The sequence below is a fragment of the Plecotus auritus genome (genome assembly GCF_963455305.1).
Source record: "Plecotus auritus genome assembly, chromosome: 6".
Lineage (NCBI taxonomy): Eukaryota > Metazoa > Chordata > Mammalia > Chiroptera > Vespertilionidae > Plecotus > Plecotus auritus.
In genome coordinates, this window is record NC_137773.1 from 62017796 (window position 1) to 62034591 (window position 16796).

At 37.6% G+C, this 16796-nt stretch overlaps 1 protein-coding gene across 1 annotated transcript in view; it reads right to left on the reverse strand.

Annotated features, from left to right (window-relative positions):
• Positions 1-2426: 2426 nt before the first annotated feature.
• Positions 2427-16796, reverse strand: part of DCHS2 (dachsous cadherin-related 2) — a 200001-nt gene continuing 185631 nt past the window's right edge. Inside the window, exons 17-20 of the mRNA XM_080672565.1 lie at positions 9819-9949; positions 7395-7681; positions 6290-6422; positions 2427-5354 (exon numbers count right to left, since the gene is read on the reverse strand). Coding sequence (XP_080528691.1) covers positions 2737-5354; positions 6290-6422; positions 7395-7681; positions 9819-9949 — 3169 coding nt within the window. The 3' untranslated portion in view covers positions 2427-2736. The remainder of the gene's footprint in view (positions 5355-6289; positions 6423-7394; positions 7682-9818; positions 9950-16796) is intronic.

Genomic DNA, 16796 nt, shown 5'->3' on the forward strand with positions numbered 1-16796 from the left:
GAGAAATTCAACTCCTGCCTCAACTGGACCCTTATTCTAGGCTAAGTATGTATACATATAGGCAGCCAGTAGTTTATAGCACATTTTAATATTTTCAGAGAACAGTTAAGTGATCCAATCCTTAAAGATACAGCATTCCTCGCACCCCCTTTTTTTGTGTGTGCCCAGAAATCCGTTTTAGAAGCCAATTCAATGATTACTACTGGGACATGGAATTTTGATACCCATTTGGTACTGATTTACACCAGTATTTTTAAGGTTGCCAACAAGAAAGTCCAGAATATCAGGCAGCCAAAATTCCACAAGAGACAACTGTCTTTTATTTTATAGCTTATGAATTTGGGGCTTAATATGATTTTCCACTAACAAGTTCTGTACACCCTCCAGAGTGCTAAAGCCAGTGTGTAGATCAGCAAAGTAACACAGAACATATGAAGCAAGTTAATATTAAACTTGAAGGAAAACTATACAAATTATATTGTTTATTTAGGGAAAAAAGCACTCTAGTTGAAAAGGGCTGACATATGATTTATTGCAAACACTTAACCAGCATGTTTACATTTTTACTCTTAACCCCACTTGCATCATTTGTTTGGTGGTGGTGTGGCATTGGATACAGTATTAATAAAGTCATGAATTAAAAATCCACTGGATATTGGTAAGGAATGGCTCTAAATACTTTTTGTCTTCTGTTTTTATTAAATGTCTAAAAAATGCAGAATCTTGTCCAGAAGGAGTAATAAGTCACAGGCAAATAACTTAAGGAAGAGTTAGATGAATATCCCTTTTTAAGTATTAAGTAAAGAAAGAACCTGTTTAATTAAAAACAACAAAATGTTCTTCGTTCCTAGAAATAATTCTGTTGAAAAATACAACTTCCATATATATATTTTTAAAAGTCAGTATAAATTTCTTTGTAGGCTCAAAGTGATCTTTTGAAGGAGGTCAAAGAGAGAATAAATGTTGGAACACTGGAAGAATAAAATTTTTTTTTTTTAGAAAAATCATGAAGACTTCTTTCCTGGGAAGGAAAGAAGGGAGGGAGGGAGGGAGGGGGGAGGGAGAAAGGGAGGGAGGGAGGGAGGGAGGGAGGGAGGGAGGGAGGGAGGGAGACGGACATGCATTGTCCTTTAATATTTAAGTATCTCATGCCTAAATGACATTCTCTAGGATTCTAGGCTTGACCAAAAACCTTCATGTTTCATACAATTTCTAATGTGGTTTTACATACTTGTTCTCAATATAAGAGTCAGCAGTGATATATGATTGATTGAATCAGCATAGAAAGCCTTAGAATTATTTACCTACAAAACTGGATATCAAACACAGCATTCTGCACTGTTTTCCAGTAAAGAGAAATGCATTATCTCACATTTACAGATGAGGTCTATTGAAAAATAAAAGAGGAAATATTTCTATAGCAGACATTCACACTAACCACCAAGAAAACCATATTAGATGCTCATGAGAATCCTAAACTCATTCCAAAGATTGCCCAGGTCACCTACCATGGATGACTTCAGGACCCACATCATCAGGAAGTGCTCTGCTTTCCTGGAACAGAGGAGAACTTTGGATGGATCCTCAGGCTCACCAGAGAGGAGGTATAGCATTATATGTGAGCCCCCCCACACACGACTATATTTCTTAAACAGCCGTACAAACCAGAATTATTTTAACTGTGTTGTCCAACTGCTCCATCTAATGTCAGTTAAAGCTAAACATGAACTAATGGAAGAAAGACTTCTGATATCCATTCTTAACTTTTATAATAGAAATATTTATGTAAAATACTTCATTGAAAAATATATTGCTAAATTACTCTATAAAATTATTATTTGCTAATAACATAATTTTATCTACACAAACTTTTAAAACTGACATTGAGTGGATAAATTACTTCTTACCAAAAGTTACTATATCTAGAAGAAAATAAAATTTAAAAATATCTATGAATTAATCTTCAAATGTTAATGTCTGTACCCCTACAATGTTATAAGACAGACGCTGAGAAAAAAAAATCATCATTCTATTTGTAAAGGTCAAGGAAATGTGTCTCAGGTGACAGCTAAACACACACTTACTGCTTTTATCAACCCTGGCCCTCTGTCAACAACAAACATTCCTGGTTCATTTAAAAAAGAATAATTTCTTATTTGGCACAGAGTTATGACAAATTTCATTCTTAATTAAATTTCCAAAAGATACCACATTACTAGTAAAATTCAAATTATGGCTAACTCCACCAGTGTGGCTGATGCTGAAAGGGGAGAAATGCATCTCTAAACGTGTCAGGTACATGGAAAATAGTTTCACTTTAAAACTTAAGTTCATCCTTCCAAATTACTAGGTAATCAGCAGTAATGTGACTGAGTGACGACTCTACCTGTACTTTATTTCCATTTGTTTTTATATAAACATGTTGCTAGTCAGTCAAGTTCACTGTGTCCTTTGGAAATCTAAACATACAGAAAACCAGGTATGACAGAATATATACTATTTAATATAAACAAAGGAATCCTGAGAGCAAAACATAAAGGTTAAAGGAGGTAACTTCTCTTTAAGGCTGGAAGAAGAAATTTGAGAAACTTAAATGAGGAGGTTCTAAAAACCCTGACAAAATGGTATCACTCCCGTGTGGATAAAATGAACCTGGTCTTGAGAAGCTTGCTTAAGAATGTTCTATTCAACCATTCTTGACCAATGGTGAGCAGTGCAATTGACATCACAACTGGTTTATATCTGAACTTCATCTTCTGCTTTAAGTTCATGGCACGTATCACTTAGATGTGCTCCTAAGAAATCTCCATGCAACAACAGTGGAGTCATGGCAGGGGTCTGTGTTGTCAATAGGGAAAGAGATGGAGTAAAACTGGGAGTCATGGCTTCAGGCAGGGAATTGAGACGGTAGAGAAGGGGGGAGTGTGGGTATTTGTGAAAAACCTGCCCTGGGGTCATGGCTGGCATTCTCGGTGGAACTGCTTTAATCCCAGGTTGGGCTACTGCTGTGATCAAAGGGGGTGGAAAAACAAAAGATTTCTTCTCTTTGGGAGTTCCAGGTTCATGTAAATGTTCGTCCTTTAGTTTTGCAATATCATTAAATACTGAGGCAAGAGGTTGGAACTTGGGTTCCCAACTGAGGAGATGATTCCAGTGATAGCTGCCTCTCCCATCATGATCAGAGGTTCTCTGTGTAGCGCATCTTGCTTCCAGATCACCTGAAACAAAGACAGGCTCTTTCCTGACCTCAGCCGGGATGTCCACTTTGACCTCTCTCTTCCTTAGTGTCTGGGGCAGCATATCATTTTGAATGTAGGCTGTGCAACAGCCTTCTCTTCCATCTCCTTCCTCCAGTGCATGGCTGGTTTCTGCTGTTACAACAGTGACCACCACGTCAGTTTCCCCAGACAAGCAGGAGAGCTGGTCTGAGTCCCTTGGGATTCCAGAGTCTGGCACCCTGGACTCCCGGTCACTCAGAGCTGAGCCAGAGTCCTTTCTGTAAGGGTGCTCATTTATCCTCTGGATCTCCTTATCTTCTGCAGTTTCTCCTTCCACAGAACAGTGGTCACTGGAATTTGAGTGCCTGTACAGTTGCCCAACGTCCTTTTCCATGATACTTATTAAACTCAACCATTCCGGTGTGGAGTCCGCAGGCACTGCCGCATCATTGCAGTCATCTGCTGTCTGGAAGGGTTTGAGCATACTGGCATCCCTGGTCAGTCTCAAACTGATATCTAAGGATGATGACGTTTTCTTGTCTTCATAACTGTTGCCTGCATCTTTTTGTTTATGTCTTAAAATCAGGATAGTCAGAAGGATGATGAGTAATAGAAACACTAAAAAGGAGATGGCGAGGCTGATTGAGAAGTAGCTATCTGACACTGCTGAGCGTTTTCCTTCCGAGGAAAAAGACACATTCACAAAAACAGCACAAGATGCAAACTTGGAGTCCTGTTTAGGGCTATGAGCGATTATTTTCATTTCAATGGTGTCTTCTTTGCTGACTTGACTTCTTATGAGGGGAAGGGCTCTAGTCAAATAAATATTTCCATTTGTTTTATTTACTGAAAAGAAAGGAGATGGAGTTTCAAGGGAGTAAAGAATAACCCCATCAGTACCAGCGTCTGCATCTGATGCTTCCACTCTGCCAATCAATTGTCTTATGTTATAGTTTTCTGGGAGGTTGAAAAAATATTGATCTTGAGTGAAAATGGGTTCAAACTCATCTATCCCCTCAATCTCAACCCAAACCATTAAGGAGGCTGTGGAGTCACCTTTGTCTTTTGCCTCAACCATGAGGCAGTACTTATTGTCATTTTCATAGTCAAGGACTTGCTTAGCATGAATATCCCCTGTCAGAGGGTCAATGAGGAAGGGATCATGGTCAGGAGGTGCTCCATGAATGGCAGGACAGGGGGATAAAATAGAATAGGTCAATTCTCCATAAGGACCTGCGTCAAAATCCAAAGCATTTACAGAACATATGGTGGAGAACACAGGCAGATTTTCAGGAACAACACAGTTCAACTTTGGGAACAGAAACAGAGGTTCATGATCATTATCGTCTAGGATACTGACAAACACAACTGCAAAAGAAAAATGTTTCTTTTCTTCATCTGAAGCTTGGATGGTTAAAGTGAATTTTATCGTTTCTTCATAATCCAAAGGCTTAGTCAAATAAAGAACTCCAGTTCTCTCTTCTAAGTAAAAATGCCCCTTCTCATTCCCAGAGATTATGTGGTAGATGATTTCTGCATGTAAACCCACATCGCGGTCACTGGCTGACACCACGGTGATGTGACTCCCCAGAGGGGTACTTTCCTTGACATGTGTGTGATATGTCAGACTGTGGAATGTAGGTGGATTATCATTGACATCAAGTACTTCTATGGACACCATGGCAGTGGAAGTCAGTGGAGGGCAGCCGTGGTCAGATGCCAGAATGACAAGCTTGTGACTGGCAGATGCTTCTCTGTCCAGATTATGAAGCAACACCAAATAACCAACCTGCTTAAAAGAATATTCTGAATGAAGGAAACCAGTTTCCACGTCGAAATTGTTCTGTGAATTACCACTGATGATGGAATATTCAACATGTGTGTTTTCAGGGGCCCAGTCATCGTCAGTGGTTGAGAAGGTGACAAGCGTGCCTCCAATTTGAGCATCTTCAGTCAAGCTAAGATTGTAATATTCTATTGCAAACACAGGGGGATGATTGTTCATATCTTGTATTTCTATCTCCACTAAGGTAAGAGCCCTCAGGTCAGGAATTCCACCATCACTGGCTTCAACAAGAAATTGAACTGTTGATTTTTTATCCAGAAGTACTATGGGGTTGGTTGTAAATATCGTGCCTGAAAAATAAGACGTAGCATTTCAATGCTGTGAAATTAAATTTTCATGATCCATTTAGTTAGCAAATGTGTATCAAATATTTACTAATGTGTTTGCTTATTTGTTACTTAATTTACAACCAAGAGTAACTCCAAATAGAAAATTAAAATTATTATATTTATACTTTTGTAACACTTAAGAGTCAGAAATAATATTCGTGACATTCACTATTTAATATGTGTGCTGCTTGCAGATAACTTTGCCATAAATTTGTCCTAGTTTTCTTTTTGTATAGTAAGTTGTTCCATTGCTATTTATTCATCTTTATCAAGTTTAGCTATAATGTCTACTCACTGTTAAACTTTCTCTGTACAATGCTTAACTGCTCTAATCTGAAATCACTTGCTTAAATGCATTTCACAGCCACAAATGTCTTGCTCTGATAAAAATACAAACAGCCTTGGAAGGCATCAAATAAACCAGAACTCCACAATGTTTTTACTCAGTAGAGATGCTCAAATAATTTTTTCCCATTTTCTTTGGTCCTTATTGAGTGTTATTACTGAACTTTCTGTACCTGAGCTTCGATGAAAGCTTTCAAACTCTAGTAACACAAAGTCTTCAGTACTCTTTCGAAGCCTGGGATAACTACCTGAACTGTGCTTGGTTGGACTGATGGACTGGGTGTTTACTATATGGGTGTCTCTGAACCTCTGAGCCATCACCAGCATTTAATCAATTCCTTTTGCTTTCCAGCCACTGAGGTGCTGGGGAAGAGAAATAACACTGGGGTTTGCTATCACAGGGTTTGACATGAAGAGAAATAAGATGGTGGTATTTATAATACTAGGGGGTGGGGATCAGGAGCTATTTTAGGAGCATTTGGAAAGGATTATTTCAGGTTTCCAGCCTGTAACTCAGACTCTGAACACTAAAGCCACTATAAATAACTCACCATTCCTAGGATCAATGGAGAATTCCGTGGAAGAGGAAATAATTCTGTAAGAAATGTACTCATTGCTCTCTGAGTCTGTGGCTGTCACAGTCAGCACAGAGTACCCCACAGGCACCGATTCTGGAATGGTGATCTGAGGAACAAAGACAGAGAAGTGGATGCTGTGCTACAAGACTACAGATATTCTCAAGCACAGGGCCAAAACATGAGATCATTTTATTTATTTTGCTTATGGAAAATTCACAGAGAATCTGACTTTATTAGCTATGTTTACAGAGCTGACATATTAAGATGATTATATTGTGGTCCCAGAATTCAGAAAAAATATTTTTAAAAGATTAATTCAATTTCTATTTTTATTATGAAAAAATTTCCTTCTAAATTATTTCTGTGTGGTAGAGGATAGCTAATACATTCAGTGATATGTTATTACTTGCATACATTATCTGATTTAGCCTTTACAGGAGATCACTGCTTAGGTTAGTTTCTCTCCTGGGTTTACACAGAAATCTAGCATGTGTTATATTCAAGAGTTCTAAAGCCCATGTCCAAGTACTTAGTTGAATGCTATTATTGTTCTTATTTCTATAAACATATACTATGCCCTAAAACTAAAATTTCCACTTCACAGTTTTGTTCATAATTTTTTTTGCAAAATGTTAACACCCCTAAATATTCTAAAACTATGCTTAGGAAAGAAAACGGTTTTCCAAATTAACTGCAGATAATCTACCTTAGGCTACAATAGGTCACTTCATTTTCTTATTTGTGGCCTTGAAAACATTAGGCAAGTTCCAACTGTTATGAAGAACAGGACCACGATCCCTAAAAACTAGAAAAATGATAACATAGTTTCATATGATGACATATTATACATACTTAAGAAACTGAATAGAATGATATATTCAATTTCATATATACTTCTATCCTCCATGATATTAAATAAAAAACCCTCGGCATCAACTTAGGCACTAAAAACAGGGACTGCTGTCTGTCTAAATTAGTCTGTCCACAATGGTAGGCTTACATTGTTTCCTATTCTTTCCAATTATTTCCTATTCTTTCCAGCTTGGGCTGTGTTTCAGCATCTCTGCAAGCTATTTACCTGGTAAGAATCTTGAGAAAACACTGGTGGGTTATCATTGATGTCCAACACATGGACAATGAGTGCTCCCTCTGTGTGGTGCACCAAATCAGAAATTTGGATAAGCAGCTCATATTCAGTAGCTTCTTCAAAATTCAATGTTTTCACTAGCACCACCTCCCCAGTGTGCTGATCAATAGCAAACTTTGTTCCAGGATTACTCTGTTTGGTGAAACTGAAGATGAAAGCTGGATTCAAATCCACATCATGAACTGATATTCGAGTCACAATTACACCAGGCAAAGAATCTGAAATAGTCATGACCAATGTCAGTCTCTATTAAAATTCATCCTTTGAAATATCTCTTGATAGTTCAATCCAAGCTTTTTTATATTTATTTTAAGTCCAATATGACTTGCTTTTTCTTGGCATGATTTCTCATACAAAGCTCATTATAAACTAAACAAAAACTTTGAAGAATTTATAAGCCCAATAAAAGTGAAATTTTACCACTGAATTGAGAATTGAGGAGATAGGGTAGAGTCAATTTTTATATTACATTTTTCATTGTATGCTTACAACATACTCCCAGGACCAAGAAACATTCTAAGCCACTTATTTGTACTATATTGATTCTGTATCAAAATCATATATTCATGGGGTTATGGGTGGGAAGAAGATTATTACTCAAAACACTAATAAAAAACAACATTTGAAAAAGTAGGCAAGATTGAAATAAAAATGTTTGGATACCAAAGTTAGGAATAGATACTTAGTTCTTTGGCACTTGTCTTGCAAACTTATTTCTTTTGGAGTGACATATACATTGCTTCCTTCCCTTAAAATATGACTCTCAAAATGATCAATACTATAGAAAGCCAAAGTATACCTAGCACTAGTTATGAAAACAAATCTTTAGTATTATTTACACATAAAAATAATCTCAAAGCCGAAACGGGTTTGGCTCAGTGGATAGAGCGTCGGCCTGTGGACTGAAGGGTCCCGGGTTCGATTCCGGTCAAGGGCATGTACCTTGGTTGCGGGCACATCCCCAGTGGGAGGTGTGCAGGAGGCAGCTGATCAATGTTTCTCTCTCATCGATGTTTCTAGCTCTCTATCCCTCTCCCTTCCTCTCTGTAAAATATCAATAAAATATATTTAAAATAATAATAATAATCACAAAAGAGATGACATGCTAAATGCCTCACACTCTATGTATCCTCTAGCCTAAACTGCTGTGAAAGGGATTTTGTTTTTTAGATTATATGTATGGTACAGGTAGAAAGAAGATGCCAAAGTATTCAGAATAGTTCCACTGCATATTAGACTCCTAGTTTTCATATTCAAGCTTGAACATTCTTGATGTTCACCAACCATATCTTAACACACTCAGTATGTTTTGGTTTATGTTGTTTGTTCTTGTAATACCCAGGGTGTCCTCCCAAAATATATACATACACTTTGAATAATTACAAAGGCAGTGCTTATTAAAATATATTCCATTTTCAAAATTGAGCTATCAGCTGTTAAGAGTATGTATACATTTTTTGGGACACCCTGTGTTTATATCGGGCACCCTGCTGCATTTTTATGCCAAGTGTATACTTTAGAATAGTACCTTCAGTAAAAGCACATGAAAATCTATCAAATAGGTAGGAAACAAAACTGAAGAATTTTTTTATTGATAGATATTTTAGGATATTTAAAATATCTGGAGATGTCCCTATATATAGAAATTTCTGCAACATTGCTGTCTGTGAGCGGTGATGAGGGGCCACATTATTTGAGACTCCAATTATAAAGAGTTGGGTTGCATTTTATCACTAGAGCCATTGACCACAGGCAACTTTGGGATCATAATCTATTGAGTCATCATATATCCCAGAGGCCCAAACAATTAAGATTAATCAGCATATCACATAAAATTTTGTATTTGCAGCCTGTACCACTAATGGCATAAAATTTTTCTGCAGATGTTTAGTTTACACGAGAGGAAAATGATGACTTTGTATGATGAACAGCAATCCCCTTCACTTATTACTTATTAATGTACTGCAAAGACTGACAAAGTTATCAGTCTGAGATTGCTTCTTCTCAGAGGAGTTTTAGAATGATTATTAGTCAACAAAATGTGCTTCTTCACAGAGCAAATTTCATTCTTAAGAAATATCTGAACACAAAAAGAACCCATTTGCAATGGCGGTCTGAGCATGGGGAACTGGCCTTCTGTTTATCTGAATGCAAATCCCAGCTTCATCATTTAACTTCTTTGACATTTGATAAACTTTTGACCATCCGTATTCTATTCTTTAAAATAAAGATGAAAACTATGTTGCATAGTTGTTTAGAATTAGTATTCATACTTAACACAGCACCTGGCTGAAAATATGGTAGATGATATTACACAAGTTAATCAAAACCACTATTCCAAATTGCCACACTCACTTTCTGCAATTTCCACTGCTTCAAGGGGGAGAAAAGCCGGGGCATTGTCATTTACATCAGTCACCTGTATCTTGACCATACTTGTACCCGAAAGCCTGGGCATCCCTTTATCTGTGGCTTGTACAATCAAGCTGGTTTGGAAAAGAATCAAGAAAAACAACATAAATATCAAATTTCCAGTTGAAAATTTAAAAATGAGCTGACTAGCTACATTTCTTTCTCCTACTGGCTTTTTCTAAATGATACCATTTCAAATTTATTTCATAAGAATAGTAGCCTGAAATTTATTTCTTTATTTTTGACATGTTTAGAGAAGCAAATCCAACAAACCACCAGGGCTCTTGAGGCATCTGGATCAAAACAATGCACCATTTCTGGGAAATAGACGGTCAAATTCAGTCCCTTCTTACTTAGAACAACCTAAAACATACAAAAAAACAGTACCTGCTACATATTTTCATTTTACTGTATCAACAAAAGATATAGCCACCAAACAGTTGTTTTATATTGATTTTTTTTCAGACCCAAATTGCAAAAACAATCAAAATTGTAGAATTGAAAGAGGAAATCGCTGTGATTAATACATATCCAAAAAAATGCATGATTGGATAGGACTATAAAGTAGATGTGAAAGTACATGATCTGAAAGAATTCACATGCCGTGATTCAACCTCTCTTGGATGATGATACAACTAGCTTATCCAGCAACCAAGTTAGAAAATTTATTAGTGTCTTCAACTTCTCCCTTTCTGTCACCACCCTTCCAACACCCAACTAATGATGAGTCTTACAGATTTTACCTCTTAAGTGTCACTTGAATTAGTGATCTCATCCATTTCACCTCTTCCTTCAGAGTCTCAGAAAGGCTGATCAACCATCCTGCTTTGCCAAGGACCAAAGGGTTTCCCAGGCCATGAGACTTTCAGATTTTTTTAAAACCATACAGATCTGGGAAAACCAGGATAAGTTGGTTCTGTAGCCTCATCATCTTTACCTGGAATGGTGTGTATTCATTATATCCTTTCTCATCTGGAGTACTTAATTCACTCACCAGTCTCCCTGCTGCAAGTCTCATCTGCTCCTATCTAACCCCCACATTGCAACTCAATTGTTCTATCTAAACTCCTGATCTAAAAACCTAACTCCCTATTTAAAACCTTTCCTTGTCTCTCCATGTCTACAAGAGGAAGTCCAATCCTTGAGCATGTATACAATGCCCTTCTATGATCTGTCTTCTGCCTGAAATCCTGTCCCTACACCCTTTGGTCTGTAGTTTTCACTGACCTCTCATTTGATTTGGATGTCCCTCTCTGTCCCATAGCACCCTGTACATTCTTCTGCCATACAATTATTAGCCTTTGTTCTTAATGATTTATTTGTCAGGCTCTCCCATAACTGCTTAAAGGGCCAGTTGGCTACCTTCTCTGACTGTCTTTAATATATGTTGAGTACAGATTTCTCAAGATTTTTTTCAAGATCATAAGTGTACTATATCACAGGGCCAGGATTCAAGCCCAGGTCTTGCTTGACTGGACAGCTTGTGTTCCACTATATATATGATCCTCCTTCAACTTCTCTCTCTTACTGTGTATATATAACTCCTTAATGTGTAATCATTAGCTCATTTTTCACTCTCCTCTAAACACTGGGAGTTCCATGGGGGTAGCTGAGTAATAAAGTGAGTTGTCAATCAGAAGATGATCTTTATTTCAGAGGCGATGTTAGTCTTAGCCAGCTGTTGATGCTACCTTTTGAGAAACTGAATCTTGGAAGTTGACACACTTCTACTTTCTTTTCCATTGTTAGCTTACCTAATAAGTATTCTTTCTTTTTAACCTTAAATTTAAAAATAATGTAAGATAAGCATCAACTCTTTCTTGGTTTAAATTCCACTTAATGGCAAATGATTAGTGTTTATCTACCATTCATGAAGCACACAGGCTGCCTTTAACACTATCAAAGTGTGAACATCTCTATATATAAAAGCCTAAGCAACCTGCTGACCAGCCAACCAGTCAGTAGCTATGATGCACAATGACCAGCAGGGGGCAGACACTCAACACAGGAGCCGTGCTGAGCGACAGCAACTTTGCAGAGTGCCCTCTCAGACTCCAGGACCCCTCAGGGGATGTTGGGCTGCGAGTTTCGGCTGATCTCCACAGGCCAGGCAGAGGGACCCCACCTGCTGGAGGGACCCCACCTGCCAGAGGGACCTTGCTCACTCCAGACACCCTTTAAGCCCAGGTGTCGCCCCAGGTGCAGCTGGCCAGGAAGGGACCAGGGAGGTTGGCTCCAGGGCATGTTGCCCATCTCACCCAGTCCTGCCCCGCCAGCCACCATCTAATTAATTTCTTTTCAATGTTCAGGAATCCATGCACTGGGCCTCTAGTCAGTATATAATGACTTGAGTTTCACACTTCTTGAGCCTAGGAATAATTCCATGTGGAAAGTTTGTTTTGTTAGTATGAACATAAGTCAGATACATATGGAAATGTTTTACTAAAAATAATCAACTCATAATGTTCTCTGGCCCTGCTACCTGCCCTTCCCCAATGTCATACTAAAATCTCGGCCAAGACATCAAAGTTATGTCTCCTTCTTCTACCAAAGCCATAACCATCCTTCACAACATTACAATTTCAGGGGTTCTATGTAATTCTGATGCAGGTTAAAAAAAAAAACACCTGGGATTCTTTGATATAGAGAAAAATATATGATTTGGTTTCAAAATAAGAGGACAACTAAAAGGTTTCTCAGTGGCTTAAAAAAATGAAAAATTATAAAGTCAGATCCACTGAGATTCTACACACAACCTGTGAGAGACCTCAAGTTTCTTCTGATAGCTCCTTGGCAGTCTTTGTGGAATACTGGTTGTAGCCAGTCCAATTGGCTCCATGTTTTAGGGCTGCTCCCCTAATGAGTATTACCAAGAGACTATCAATGAGATTGGTCCCTCCCAAAGAAAAAAGAACTCTCTACGTGTATTGTCATTCGTATGTCATCCTGCAAAGTAGTCTACTTCCTCTCTGCTTCATCTGAAAGTAAAGTGTGTTGTTCAGTAAGCCCCTCCAGCCCACTCAGAGGTTCCAGTGACTTTGCTATTGCCTCACTCAGAACAAGGATCATCAGTTACTTACAGAAAGTCTCCAACATGAAAACGCAAGTGTGAAATAGACAGAGAAGAAATGAACCCAACGGAAACAGAGATCCAGAAAGAACAAAAGAAAATGTAAAAACAATTCTAATTAATGTCCTCTGAGAGACATGGGAAGATAATGCATGCATACATTAAGAATGAGATGCTACAGAAAGTTCAAAGTCAAGAAAGAACTCTTGGAAATAAAAATATAAACAATGTCAAAAAATGTTTTCTAACTAGAGCAAAAAGCAAGTTTAGAAGGTTAAAATTAAGGTATTCTCCCTGAAAAAAAAAATAAACCAACATACAAAACAAAAAATAGAAAGTAGGAAATAAAATAGTATTGACAAAGGATCGAGCCAGCAGTCCAACTATTGATTGAATAAGGTCTAGGACAAAGGAACAGGGCAAAGTAAGCACACAAAACAAAACAGAGAAAAAAAGAAGAGGTAATTATTAATGAAATAAGGTAGAAAAATAGAAAGATTTCTCCTTATTCAAAGAGCAGACCAAGTACTCAGCACAAGGAAAGACCCACATTACAGTACATAATCACAAAATTTCTAAACATTAGAGATAAAGAAAATAACCTGAGAACTCCCACAGAAAAGGAAAAACAAATCAGGTACAAAACACATCACTGGGATGGCACCAGACTTCTCAACAGCAACACTGGGTTTTAAAAGATAAGAGAATACCTTCAAAATTCTAAAAAAATATAAAATAAAAATCAACTTCTATACTATCCATTGTATAAATTATGTGTGAGAGTAGAATACAGGCACTTTTAGATACTCAAGAACTCACAGAATTTACTTCCCTGGCCAAAGCTACTGGAAGAAAAAAAACTAAAAAAGAGAAAGGCATGGGGTCTGGAACATGAGCTTAATTTAAGAGAGCAATAAAGCAAAGCCATGAAATACCCAGCTTTGCTGAAGACTTAGAAAGCTACTGCAGATTGTTAATGCTAGACCAGGAGGGCAGAAAGCAACAGGAACAGATCTGGAAGCAACAAAGAGGACTTGATAGAATATTCGATATGGGAGGCATTTGAGGGGGAGAGATGGGTGGGCATGACAGAGCTGTTGGAGCAGAAACAAGGAATACAAAGATGTAGGGAATTGAGTGAGCAAAACAAGAAAGATAATCCATTAACTTTGGAGCAGGGGGAGGGGAAACATAAGAAAGGAAACGTAAGTATGACATGGCTCTGAAATGAACATTTATAGAATCATATAATGTAAACACTGATTACTAAGTAAATGAAAACCAGTGAATGGATAAAAGAAAGTAAAAATATTAAATACACATCTGTTGTGACAGGAAGTTGATAGATAATGTTTAAAATGATAAGTTAAGACATATCGGTGTTTATAATAATGGAGAAAACCAGTTTAAAATGTCAGTCTCTGGGGAGGCTTTAGTGCTGGGATGGGTGAGGCAATGGTGGCTGACTTTCTTCTTAGTCTGTTGATATACTCCATGCTACTACTGGATTTTTAAAAAGTGTATTGCTTTGATAATAAAAACCTTGGCCCTAAAGCATTACAAGGCTCCCAGGAATATCCAATTATCAACTTAAAAAGGGATAAGTCTCTCCTCATCAGTTATAAGTCAAGCAATGGAAATGCTTTCAAATGATTCAAAGCGCATTTTTGCATGCTCATTCCTAGACATGTGTTATTTCACAACTGTAAGCTGGAACTTATTTTATCATTTTATGTTTCTAAAATAGTTTTTTCTGTTTTGTGTTTTATAAATATACAGGTATGTACTTTTAAAAAGGACTTTTAATTTTTTTAGAAAGAGAGAAAGGAAGGGAGAGGGAGAGAGAGAGAGAGAGAGAAACATGGATGTGAGAGAGAAACAATGAATCATTTGCCTCCTGCTGGGGATGGAACCCGCAATCTGGGCATTTGCCCTGACCAGGAATCCACTGGCAACCTTTTGGTACATGGGACAAGGCTCATTCAACTGAGCCACAGTGGCTGGGGCAGGTGTGTACATTTAAGATTTATTCACATAATACAATAGGAAACCCTACTACGACCATTTGAGTGGATAAGAATCTCATTCTATCATTTACTGGCTACACAGTCTTGGCAAACCTTACCTCTGTGAACTTCAGTTTCCTTATTCTGTAAATCTAGAGTTTATTATGAGAATTCAACATGTAATGCAGGTGCACCATAAATTACTGTGATTGTTACTATGCTTCCTGCCATGGATTATAAGGGCACTCAATTTTTTTGAGCTCCTTGGAAACAAGAACTGTTTCATATGGTTTTATATCTCAAGCTCAGTAAGCAGTTTTTAAAATAAGGAAATATCGATCAGACAGAACTTATGGTCTGTTTTGCAATTTGGCATTTTTCTACTGAGTTTTCTTATATGAGGCTTAATATGAGGGCAAAAAATATTTAATTTTTATTTAATGCATTTATATTGAATAGAAGCATAACTGACAATATCCTTTACCCCTTGTTTTATATTGTAAAACAGAGGACTGGAATTGAGAATATTTTCCTCATCAGACAAAATAACAATATTTCAAAAGTAAAGTTAAAAGCTAAATGACACTTTTCCCAAGGCATTCACTGGATATATATGTAGGCTAGGGGGAAATCAACCTATATTTCCTACTGCCTTAAATGTCAGAAAGAGCACTAAAGAGAAATAAAAAGCTACAAGGGAGAAGGGGAGGCCCTGAACCTAGATAGGCAGAAGCTGTAAACTATTTCCTTGCCTTGGTGCTACTGGAGACTGTGTGTATGCATGTGTGTGTGTGCGTGTGTGTGTGTGTGTGTGTGTGTGTGTGTGTGTATCTGTGGCTGTATGTGTAGAATTCAACTTCTCTCAGTTCTTCCAGCCTTGAGTAAATACTTTATGGAGAACTGGGGAGGGGCACTTTTAAATATTGGGACCAATGTAAATATTGGGGACACTAAAACTATGACATACATGGGAAAAACTGGAAGGAGTTAGATTTAGAGGCTAATTAGGCTCCACTAAGTAACAGAAAGTCTACAACCAGGAAATGCTTAGTTCCTGGCACTCAGCTGCCCTTCGATAGTCTCTGAATTTGTAATCGCTCAGGTAGCAACTAGGCTGAGATTTAGCTGCCGTCATCTATGGAAAGAAAAGGCTTAATGCTTAAAATTACTATAGCAACAATCATGGCAGGGATAGGTTTAACACAGATATACAATCAGTTTTAATATATTTATGTGGTAAGTATCATAACAATTGATGACAGTAAGATACTACCAAAAATCTGGCTAGTTAATACAGGGTAAAGCCTTAAACTTTTAAAATACTTTTGAAGTAATGTTTTGAATTAAACAAAAAGAACTGAACATGAACTTTTAAAGTTTGGAAGTTTTTCAGAGGTTAATTAATGCAACCCTCCCAGTAACAGATCTCAGTAATCAGCTCTCACTGCTCAACCACAGGAATATCCTGCATGCTCCTCGTAAAGCATGAATGTAGCCAAGCCTAGGAGAACATTGACACTTAGGTCTTTTGTAAACCTGCACTCCCCAGCCCCCAACAGAAGGTCAGCTTGAACAGTGGAAACTGACTCAGAATCAGAATCCCTGGCTGCAAGTCCATGTTGGAACCTTAAATGGTTCTGTGACCCTAAGCAATCCACTCTATGTCTGTTGACTTTTCAGTGAATAAGAAAACACTCAACTTAACCTCATGGGAGATAATTGGGATGATTAACAGAAGCACTATATGTGCAAGGCCTTTTGGAAGAACAGGAAATATGACAAAAATATGAAGCATATTAAAATAAATAATAAGAAAGTCAAGCATCTCTTTGACCCACAGACTTC